This window comes from Aulostomus chinensis, chromosome 22, assembly GCF_037954235.1.
Source record: "Aulostomus chinensis isolate RoL2024-O1b breed Wild chromosome 22, RoL_Achi_v1.0, whole genome shotgun sequence".
Taxonomy (NCBI): domain Eukaryota; kingdom Metazoa; phylum Chordata; class Actinopteri; order Syngnathiformes; family Aulostomidae; genus Aulostomus; species Aulostomus chinensis.
Window position 1 is genome coordinate 2,512,107 of NC_141341.1, and position 11,936 is coordinate 2,524,042.

Here is an 11,936-nt window from a genome sequence, read left to right on the forward strand (position 1 = left end):
CCCAAGGATTTAAATTTTACCAAACCTGAAATTAAAAAAAAAACAACTAGTTAATATCAGTTCACAGCAAAAAAAAAAATTGTATTAAATATTTTTTCAATTTTTATTAAATATCTCTCGCGTATTTAAGCAGTTTTCTTTCTTTCAGTGTTGACTTTACCTTCACAGAAATTTACGCCACAAGTTAATCGAAGTCTGTTCATTACAAGAAACTACAATAAACCACTTATGGTGGACTTTGGAGTCCATGCTGAAGTGCTAGCAAAAGCTGTAAGTGTGCTAGCAAAAGCTAACAGTATGCTTGTTATATCCAATAGTGTGCTAGCAAAAGCTAACAGTTTGCTTGTTACGTCCAATAGTGTGCTAGCAAAAGCTAACAGTATGCTTGTTATATCCAATAGTGTGCTAGCAAAAGCTAACAGTTTGCTTGTTACGTCCAATAGTGTGCTAGCAAAAGCTAACAGTATGCTTGTTATATCCAATAGTGTGCTAGCAAAAGCTAACAGTTTGCTTGTTACGTCCAATAGTGTGCTAGCAAAAGCTAACAGTATGCCAGCAAATACCAACGGTTTGCTAGCAAAAGCTAACAGCGTGCTAGCCAAATTTATCAGTATGCTCGTAAAAGCTAACAGGCAGCCATGTGTTATTGCCCCCCCCCCCCCCCCCCCATCTGTGTAATGTGTATTCCTCACAACTACCCAGCCAAAGACACTCACAAATTAGCTTGGCTAACGAGTCGCCCCATTACCCTGCTAGCTAGCAGGTGGCATTTCCATCCACTCTTAAAGAAATGCAGTTACTTTCCTCATCTGTGTATTATTATTGTTCACACTGATGAACACCAGACAAAACTTTACAGAAACAAGGCATCGTTTAAAAAAGGCGACATTGCGAGGTTTTTAGTTTCGAGATGGAGACAAGCTGACTGCTAATTAGCTTAGCAAACTGAAAGATGGTGGATTGGAAGTATTAGCATACTCCGTCTTTTTGGGGTGATCGTCAAGTCATCCATATAAGTATTTCAGCTTAATTAGTTGAGTAATTCAGATGCTTTCTAAATTAACCCTAAAGTAGTCTTCTCATACTTTGATGATTACATGAGTACAATATATTACTAGTGTGGTGCAGATGTGATGTTTTTTTTTTTTTATTGCAAACAGAATAAACACAAAACACAACAACTACAAATCATGTTGCAGTCCTCATTCATTCCTCCAGGTGCATCATAATTCCCCTGTTAAACTCACATTTTCTCATTCCAGCCACCAAAAGAAGAAAGAAAACCCCCCAAAATAAACCTTTTCATCTTCTGTAAAGCAAACTTTTAACCTAACGAACAAAATTGTCTAAACATTCACATACTATTAAAGGGTTGCCATAGGTTTTGAACCCGGTTCAATCCAACAATCCAAGATTGTTTTGGCTCTTCTGCAGCAGATATACTGGAAAGTTACGATCCCACTGCTCCCAACTTCTAAAAGTGAAGGCGGCTGTTTGCAGCAAATCAACCCAGACGATGTCGTTGACCACTGAGACAATGACTGTAGCAAAGCCTGATTGTTGATCAGCTGATATGAATACTGGCTTACATTCATTGGGTGAACAAAAAAGCAACTTCAGTGGGATGAAAAAATTATCCTGGGTCAGTGTTACATTTTGGGGAAATATGCTTATTCTCCATGGTTCACAGAACCAAACAAGAGGACAGAGACCCTTGTCTTCGCTGTGGTTATGACCCGTGCTAGTTATGTAGCTTAGCACAATTAATAGTGGTGCTGTCGCTCTTCTACTCTTCAGCAAATACTTGGGTTTTTTTTGGACTAAAGATTTAAGATGTTGTGTCAAATCACAAAGTCCTTCAGTTTTTCAGGAAAATAGTTAAGACTATATATCTCATTCCAAAGCCCTGTTCGCAGAGGATTAGTGCAGCCTGGGGACACCATCCCCTCACCTCTGTGTTCCACGTGGCGCATTCGCACGGTTGACAAGTGAAGCCTGAGTCTTTACCCGCAGAAATGAAGTCAAAGCTTCGTATAACTCGCGGTATGCTGCAGGGCACGTCATCCGTCTCCGTCTCGTCATTACATCCTGTACATATGGGTACCGAGTTGAGCCTGCACTCAAAATACTGTCAAGACCTAAAGGACTTCAATCTGACTGGGGAAGAGGCAGAGAAAAGGCAGCACAGAGGAAAGTTCTGGAGAGGATGGACAGTAAGCACATCTCCCAAAAAGTTTGTGTGTTCCTGGACTGCAAAACAACTTCACACCGATGCAGTAGAAGCAGAGTCTGTTTTGCTCCAGGCATTCTCTCGTACAACCTGCAACCATGATCCTGGATGCAGTTCAGCGTCATAGACACTTTGCTCAGTGATGAGGAGGAACCAAGGGAGGTCTAACGTGTTTCCTGCTGATGTAAGTGGGATCAAATGAGATCGTTTATTCTTCTCCTCACAGCTCTGCAGTCACAAAACGCTTCGCACAGGTCGTCTAACACATACACGCAGAATTCCACTGCCAAACAATCCGCAAAGGTTATATTCTTCAACAGCACTTGGAACTATTTCAAGATTCTTGTTCAAGTCTTGTAGCCTTGTGAATTTTTCCTCGGTTAAATGTACGTCCGACGTGACGGAGACCGACACGTCCCCGGCACTCTCAGCAGAGTGAGTCCTCTCTCTCCTCCTGCAGGGCGTAATCTATCTCATCCATCTCCCGTTCACAATCTTCACACCCCTCAGCGCCGCATCCCTCCACCACCACCATGCCACGGGGGTCCACCAACCTTCCTGTTACTACTCCTGCTCCTCCAGCTCCTCCCAGTGCTACCACTGTTCCCACACCCATTCCTCCGACTCCTCCCATTCCCACTCCTCCAACTCCAAGTCCTCCCCCACCAACAAGCAGGGCCCCTCCAGCACCACACGCCAGCGGTCCAACAGCAGGGCCCACTCCTCTGGGCCACAGTGGGTCCATGAGCACCCCCTGTTGGCCCAGTTGAATCAACTGGCTGACAGAGTAAACCCCTCCGCCACTCCCTCTGACGACCTCCTCATAGGAAGGGGCGCGGGCAGCGGTGCGGGCCTCCTCCAGCCTCACACGGGCCCGGTGCTTCATCTCAATAATGGTCTTGGTGTAGGAGTTGAGCGTGGCGACGGCGGCCGCCATGCAGCAGCTGAAGGACAACCAGGCCATGCTGGGTAGAACCAGGAAGAAAAGACTTCTGTGACCAAAACACCAAGAGATGCACCTTGTCGTTTGAGAGACGACACTGTGCCGTTATTTCAGGTTAAACTGAGAGAAACTTACGCGAAAGACCATCCGTAGTCCCAGGTCTGTGGTCTCCAGTCTTTAGGCCCGATGCTGACGGTCATCTGAAACACTGTGGTGTACATCATGTGAGCTACCATCCCCATCATGCCTGGTCCAGGGAACAAGACAGAGAGAAGGATAAAGACCACTGACTGTATATTCAGCGACTGAATATTCAAAAACAGCAATATCAGATATGAAAAACGACTACAATGACTCCAGTTTTTGACCTCATTCCGAAAATCACACGAATCCAGAGAAGCTGTTTACATGGCTGAGGAAAATGGACGTTTTATGTAAATCCAGACTGGCGATGCTGGCCAGACAGACTAAAGACAGCAAACACTTTACCGTTATGGTTTCCCTCCAGTCCGGTCAAAGTATCCCACCCAATCGGACCTTTTTTTAAATCTTCATTTCTAAATCAAAACAGTGAATCAGACTTTTGTGAGGTAGCCAACAAAGTCTGAGTCCGTATGAGCGATGAATTTTGGACTCAGTTTGCTGGTGGTTCAGTCATATTCGTCCTTGCGTGTCTCTCGTCCCCCACCTGAGAGAACAGTGCACATGGCGGCGAAGGCGTTGATCTTGAGGGCGTTCATTTCCCTCTTGGCACAGAGGCAAATCGCTTCCACCCACATCAACAGGAAGCCCATGGCCAGCAGCCCAATGTACATGAACTCACTGATGACGGACAGCCAGAGGACACCTGGGTGCAGCAGACAGACGGAGGATTTTTTTTTTTGTTGAAAGCGAGGCAAGAGCCGTCTGATCTGTTGCAGGATGCAAACTAACTCATGTTCATGTGGTGCAGATTCTGTCACTAAAAATCTTGTTCCAGTTTCTGCAGCTTTGAAACAGTCCTCATGCACTGACCTTGTGTCTCTCCTGGCGTCAGCTCAATGAAGCTGCGACATTTTTCCTCCTGATCCTCACCTGAAACAACAATCAGAGCAGCATCAGGACCCCGGTGGTGATGAGCTCAAAACTATTACCCATCTCAAATCCCAACATCTTATCATTTTTTTACAATTAACACATCGGATTGTGGCTTGGACGGGGATCAGGCCACGATTCTCAGCAGGAAAATGATGTCCACTTCAAGTCAAGAATGAGTCCTTTACCCCAAGTGAATGAATGCAACTCTCGTGGGGTCCACTTCCAGTCATGAGATGGGCTGGAGAATCAGAACAGCAGGAGCGTTTTTTTGGTTTTTTTTTTTTAATGTCGCGACCAAAAGAGAGCTGAGCGAGAAGGTAAAGCTCTGGATCAAGTGGTCAATATTGGTTCCTGCTCTCAACTCCAGTCCTGAAATATGACTTAGGACCTACAGAACGAGATCGCAGACACAAGCACCTGAAACAGGTTTCCTCAGGAGGGGGCTGGCATCCTCCTCAGGGATCAGGTGAGATGTTCAGTCGTCCGTGAGGGACTCGGAGCAGAACCACCGCCTCTGAGTTGAAAGGAGCCGGTTGGGGTGGTTTGGGAATTTTAGTCAGGATTTTAGTGAGCGAGGTGTTCCAGGTATGTCCAGCCAGGAGAAGACCCTCCATCGCGAGTAGGTTGAGTCCATGATGACTGAATTTTCATTTCTGGGTGAACTATCACTTTAAACACATCTAAACCACCATGGTTCTTGTCACCAACCTTCATTGTGCTTCTCGCAGGAAAGCCAGAAGCCGGTGTGGAAGTAGCGCAGCATGTATTTGTCCTCTCCTGTCTCCCAAATGTAGTGGACAGCATTGGCCAGCTGCTTCCTCTTTAAGCGGGCCAGCTCCTCCTTTTGCATGGGAGAGAGTGTCACATTGGGGGCTGGGTTCTTGGGGTCAGGGGTTGGGGCCTCTGGGTGGAGAACGATGGAGAATTGGGCAGGAAGGGAGAGATAAGGGGGTGTGGGGAATAAATGAGAGGGGAAAGATGAAAGATTTGACGAGTTAGGAGAAACAGAGGAAGAGGAAACAGATATGAGGGGGATTCGACGGTAGCGTTCAATAATGTAATGACTTTTTAGTGAAGTGATCATCATTAAACTGACGTGCCAGGAAACTGACATAAATCCTTAAACAGGCCTTGTATGGGTCACAGCCTGTAACACAATCCACTGCTAAAACACTGTTCTTTAGTTAAGCTGCCGTTTTCTATACAGTGAAAATTGAATACTACATGGAAACAAATAGGCTTAACACCGAAAGATAAGACCACGGGTTAGTGAATCCAGATAACATGCAGCTGCAGACACAGAGTTCTGAGATTAGCAACAAAGCTGGGATTATGCGAATCTTTGCAACAGGTCCTTCTGTGTAATTATTGTAGATTCGCTCCTCCTCTTATGCTCCTCTCGTTCGTGAGGTCTGCCAGGGGTCTGTCCTGGGTCCCCTGCTATCTGCTACGTAAATATGCTACTCCAGTCAAATCACGCATACACATTAATGTAGATCTATGTTTATTTTCAGATGACATACAGTTACACGTCACAGTATTTTAGAATTTAGGTTATCCCCTAATTTCATGGTTGGTTGGTGTCAGTGCTGATGTTATTACCCCAGGCCACTTGCTGTCAGGACCAAAGAGTTACGAGAAGCCGTCAGGCGGTTCTTTCTGTCTATAAGACTAAATTGAGGGCCAAAACTCCAATGGCATCTATAACTAATTTGTGATCATTCCATGAAAGATGCTCATTGCAGGTGAGAAAACGTACATCAGAAACTACAAATTTTAAAACAACTGCCAAGCAAAAGCTAGATTTGGGGCCAGTTTGGCAAGAGGTTTGTCAAAATTCACAAAGACTTTAAGTCTGATCGGGTTGGAACTGGTATAATTTAGGAACTCAGAGTCACAAATCATGCAGGAAGAAGGAAATTGATGGGGTCAGTGCCACCTTAAGTTAGGTCAGAAAAACCTTTAGACCTTTGAGACGTTGTTTGGAGCTTTTTCTGCTTTTTGATCAGGTTCTGTGGTCACAGCGGTACAGCGAGATGAAGGCCTGATCATTACGGACTACAGATGTAACATGCGGCTTTATAATAACAGACATTTGACCCTTTAAAAAAAGAGCCCCTGATCATGCAGGTAGACCTGATCGTTGCTGAACTAGTTTTGAATTATGTTTTTTTAAGCACCACTCACTTATTCTGTCCCAGTGTCAATGTAGAAATCAGCATTTTCCCACTGCAATTAACTACAACTGATGCCTTTTTACTGTAAACAGAAGTTACACCTAGCATGACGTTGCTTGACCATATTCACCCAGCTCACCTGTGGTGTACGGCTGGCTGTTGTTCTGTCCGCAGTTCTTCATCTTGACTGGTGACAGACAGAGGGGCTTCACCACCTTGTGAGTTCCCTCGCACCAATACGAAGTGCAGAATGCTGACACAGACAAGGTGAGGGCCAGGGAAGTGAGGGACAGGGAGAGCAGGGAACGGTTGCGTCTGGACATTTTTTCCAGCATGGCGCCAGGTCTGGTTACGACAGAAGAGCAATGATCAAGGGTGTGTGGAAACAACCAGAAAGGCCTTTGAGTTTGATCCTGGTTCAGAAGCAGATGGAATAGTCTGTGACACTTTCTGTTGGCTGATCAGGACGAGGATCAGAGGATTGAGGGAGGTTTCGTGACACCATGGCAACAAATCAAGATGATGATGGTGACATGGCGGATCGTTGGGGTGATTGATTCATGGATGATGGTGGGGAGGAGTAGAGAGAAAGCGAGGAAAGGGGATTAGGGACATTTGAGAAGTGGAACAAAGGTCGAAGGGGAAGCTAAAAAGAGTGGCAAGAGGGCGGGGCTTGAGGACGAGGGACAGTCGATGAGCGAGGGTCAGAGGATAGTGGAATGGAGGAAGATGAACTGCTGGGATTTAATCACTTCCAGCAAGAATGACAAAAAGAGCCAGATGTGCAGGCCAGAGGTGGCAGGAGGAAGTCTTGCTCTCCTCCTGCTCCAGTCAAAGGAACTCAGCAAAGACGCGCATCAAACTCAGGTCCGTCCCTCCTCCCTGATGGTATGGCACGACCCAGGCAACACATCTCCTCCCCCTGAGCCGTCCCTCTATCCCATCCTTCCCGTCACATCTGTGACAGTTGTGTCGCCGATGAAGATAAATGTCTAAATCTTATCCTGTGGATTTTGCAACTAATCAGTCCAGCTCTCAGGGCACATCGCGTTCCTCAACCTGTTCCTCCACCTCTTCGGGACGGATTGAATGGGCACAAGGAGTGATTAGTCTGGTATCTCAGGGATCTCTACCTCTGGGGCCTGGTAATCTGTGTTAATCTTGCAGGGTTAGGTGGATGAGATTAATGTCCACTGTCTCACATGCTGTCTTTGTCTGGAGGAGCACCTAAAGGAAGGAAACAGGCATCTGGATCAGGAGTCATCAGGAACAATTGGAGTCTTTTATCCTCAATCGCGCCCTGATTTAGCCTTTAGAAGCAGGATTGAACTAAAGGGTTCATATCAGACTATCATGTAGATTAAGTGTTGCCTGCTGCCTGCCATCAAAAAGGAACTCCTCTTGTGGGAGGCTGGTCTGTGGACACTCTGACCACGAGGGTCAGGGCGGGCACACTTTCTTGATTTGTCAGCTGGTCTGCACAAGTCCAGAAACAAGTCCAGTTGCCTGTGATACAGCACTCTGCACGTTATTCATGTTTAAAGGGATATTCACCCAAAAAGGAAGCTTCAGGTCTTTGTCTGTTCACTCTTGTGCTGATGGAAGGTTGGGTGGAAAGGTGTTGCAGTAACTTCCCAAGCAAGTGGAGTGAGTGGAGACTGATTTACTCATAAAAAGAAGTCATAATAAACCCACAAAATGCCTGTTTGAAGTAACCCAAGAGTCCTGAAGCCTCAACACGCCAAAGGGTTTTGAAAAATGTAACCGCTGCCATTTTTTTTCAGCTTCACTCTTCACTGTAGTATGTAACTACCATGAGCTGCCGTAGCTACAGGAAGAGAGCTGTTCACGGGCCTGCCACTGGAACAGGGAACCCCAGTTTCCGTAACAATATTTTGTCTCGTGAAAATGAACCTCGTGTTTCTGTGGTGCAACCAAACATCCACACAGATTTAGCATCGAACTGAAGGTGTGTAGGCATTTAGTGAAGACTCTAAGTCTTTTCATTGCCCGGTAACCTGTGTACTCGTGAAAAAAAGCAAGCTTAATTTAATAACGATCAAGATAGAGATGCAATATACAGATATTCAAAGATATATGGCAGCACTTTTACTAGGTTTACAAGCCTTACATTTTCATTCAAGATAAAATGAAATAAAACATTTCCAGTCTTCTCTCCATCTTGAGGGGCTTCAAATTTGTAAAATGTATCTGAATATTATTTGTCAAAGCGTTTGTGCTCCAGGAGGAAAACAAAATAAAAGAACATTTTGGCTGCATCCGTTTAACAAATCAAAAAAAATTGGATGTCCTGCACCACAAAGAACTTCTTCTTTGGAAACTTCAGGATCTGAAATAAGATTTTTTTTTTAATCAACGTTTGCGATGACCAACCACCCGCAGGTCTGCACGAAGTCAAACATTTAAAATGACCAGTTAGGATCAGCTGGGCATTGGGGTGTGACAGGGCGTGAAACTATAACCCTGAAGAGCCCTGGCATTACGGTTGGGTTTGCACACATGTAAACATGCTGCTGGCGTGGTTACTGTTCTGCTGGACTTCTGCTCCTTGAGCCTCAGCAGGTTTACAGCTGAACTGATCCCAGTGAAGACGTTTGGGGTTGTGGATCAATCTGCCATAGCGGCGCTCAGTGTTTCCTTCCGCACCGCTGGGAGTTCAATTTAAGGGATTTTAGCCACAAGTGTTACGGCGTGAATAGCATCTTTATGTATCACTACAGAGAATAACTGTACCCATAAAGCAATGAGTGACAGTAGAATACTTTGCTTTCCCTTTGTCAGATACCTTTGGTATAATATAACCACGATATGATGAAATCTTTCCTGCATACATGCGATTAAAAATCCAGCTGCTGCTCACACTTTGATCAGCTTATACCCATGAATGATGAGAACATAAAAGCAACTCGACTTACCTCTTTTGGGGTTCTGGATTCCTCCCTCACGTCTCCTCAAACAGAGATCTGGGTTCTTGCACCTTTCGTCCACGCTCCCTCATCGCTCTCTCTCCTCCGTCTTGGGTGAGTTTCCATCAGAAACCCACCCAGATTTCCCTCTAATCCTCACAAGTCCATCTGTTACTTTCCCAACCCCTTTGCTCCCCATACTGTCCCTGCTCTCCTCCTCACTCGCTCATCGCCCTCCTGACCTCTGCTCTTATAGTGATTGATTTGACAGTATGGTATGGAACAGCTTGGACTCAGATGAGTGTGACAGTGTTGTGGTTTCATGCTTGGTGAGGCTATCTCAGCTTCAATTCCATCTGAACAGCCACCAGTACAGCTGGCCAGTTTCAACGAGGGCTGGCTTTAGTCTGTTTTACCACTGAAGGGGTTTGGTTTGAGTCTTTGATTGAAAGACCGTGCAAGTCAACATGTCTGACCCGGTTCAATCAACTTCTTTAGCTCAATTTGTCTCGCTGTGATGATGGTAGAGGGCTGACACATCCGGGACTCTAGCAACATATCAAATACCTGCTATGGGTTTACAGACACATACGGCTGCATTTAATAGCAGTAGCGTGTGCAAAGCAGTTAATATGCAACAGCCAGCAAATGGTACTGAGAACAAGGCTGACGATCCACCTGCAAGCTGACGCCTACAAGAGTTTAGAGTACAAGTTTTACAGAGAGCTGAGTGGTAAAGTCACCCACTGAGTGTGGCAACAACAGTGTTTCATATAGAGGTTCAGTATCTTGCTCAAGGATACCTGGACATGGTCACCAGGGGAAGTGAGAATCGAACCAGAGACCCTTTGGTTGCTAGACGGACACTCTACCTCCAAGACACACCGCCCCCGTTATGAATGAGCAGATAAAAGCAATTCAGTACCAACAACCGTGTTTGACTGTGGAAGGCTTTCATGATCAAGACTTCTGATGTTAATTTAACTGTAAGGTGGTCTTGGGTAGGGGGTGGCACGGTGGAGCAGTGGTCCTCACTGTGGCCCCCATCAAGAAGGTTGTGGGTGGAGCCCCAACTGGTGCACGGGGTCTTTCTGGGTGAGTCTCCATGTTCTCCCTGTTCCTGCTGGGTTCTCTCTGGTACTCCAGCTTCCTCCACAGTCCAAAGACATCAAGAGGGACCAGGTTAATCCAGACTCTAAATTGACCGTAGGCGTGGCTGGGAGAGCCAATGGTTGTCTGTCTCTATGTGTTGGCCCTGCCATGGACTGGTGACCTGTCCAGGGGGAAGGCTGCTGGGATAGGCTCCACCCCCACCACCCTCAACAGGAGAAGAGGGGGAAGATGGATGGATGGATGGATGGGTGGGTGGATGATGGATGGATGGATGATGGATGGATGGTCTTGGGTAGGATCAAAGCAGCAAAGTCAAGTGCTGTTGGGCATCAACACAAGGGTTGTGTTGATGCCCAACAGCAACAGCAACACAACCCTTGGGCTTTTTTTCCCTTCTTTTTTTTTGGGGGGGGGGGTGTTGTGTAAAAAAAGGCAACACAAAGACTCAACTGGCCATCTTGTCCCTTTATAACTCATGATGACAAATTCCAAATCCTTCTGTTTTTAGACTTTAAGCTGCCTCGCTGTGAACAGAAGGACTCATGTCCGGCTCAACCGCCAATCCCCCCTGCAAATGATGTTACGGCCTAACTGACTCCGCTGACCTGCCCACCCCTAAATTAACTGGGAGGGAAAACGCCAGCAAGTAGCACAGTGGTAAAAGAAAAAAATGGAGAAATACAATTAATAAAAAAACAAAACAACACACACAATAATAAAATAATAACAGTCAGAAAGCAGAAATCATTGTATTGTGCTGTTGCAGATCATATTTATGTTTATTTGATCTGTGGGATTTACTTTTCTTCCTCTGGTTAACTGGGACAAGTTGTGTTATGAGTATTTAAGGCCCTCTTGTGGTGGTCAAAAGCAAGTTTTTTTGTTTAAAAAGGTTGTAAATAAAATCTTGTATTAGCAGGAAACTCTTCAGCAGTCACATGATGAAGTGCTGAAGAGGCACTTTCGCATCATTTTAATTCTCAAATGTAGAGTTTACAACAGTCTCCAAGTTTGACACACAGCAAAATAAACGCATTCCATACAAAATTAAATCTGAGGAATAATGCTCGGGGAAATGGACGGGTGCTCATCATATTCCTCTAAAAAAATACATGGATGTTATTCTGAGATGTTTTTGGAAACTTGGCTCACAATCAAAGACTTTGTTACCGCTTGGATGTTATTGGTGTTTGCAGAATGGCTTCAATTCACAGTAGAGAGAACAAAAAAAGTTGCATAAACAAGTAAACAATCTAATACATTAATAAATGGAAGAATCAATACAGTTTGTTAATGAAACAGCTTTTCTGCTCTTCTATAATTCCATCCATCCATCCATCGTCTTCCTTAACAGGAATAAGCGGGGGGGGGGGGTGGAGCCTATCCCAGCGTCAACGGGTGAGAGGTGTGGTCCACCCTGGACAGGTCACCAGTCCATGGCAGGGCCAACATACAGAGACAGACAACTG

The 11,936-nt window shown here is 45.5% G+C and overlaps 1 protein-coding gene across 2 annotated transcripts; it reads right to left on the bottom strand.

The window, feature by feature from the left end:
* Window positions 1–1,114: 1,114 nt before the first annotated feature.
* LOC147240314 (germ cell-specific gene 1-like protein) lies at window positions 1,115–9,510 on the bottom strand. Of its 2 annotated transcripts, XM_086193424.1 has the most exons (7): window positions 9,364–9,510; window positions 6,567–7,654; window positions 4,959–5,153; window positions 4,188–4,247; window positions 3,862–4,020; window positions 3,309–3,420; window positions 1,115–3,195 (listed from the first exon to the last, which is right to left on the bottom strand). In XM_086193424.1, the coding sequence occupies exons 2-7, from the start codon at window positions 6,760–6,762 to the stop codon at window positions 2,658–2,660; spliced, it is 1,260 nt and encodes a 419-aa protein (XP_086049550.1). In that variant the 5' UTR covers window positions 6,763–7,654; window positions 9,364–9,510; the 3' UTR covers window positions 1,115–2,657. The 2 variants fall into 2 exon arrangements, with proteins under 2 accessions (XP_086049550.1, XP_086049549.1); XM_086193423.1 differs by lacking the exons at window positions 6,567–7,654; window positions 9,364–9,510 and having other exon boundaries at window positions 1,117–3,195; window positions 4,959–6,537.
* Window positions 9,511–11,936: the final 2,426 nt, after the last annotated feature.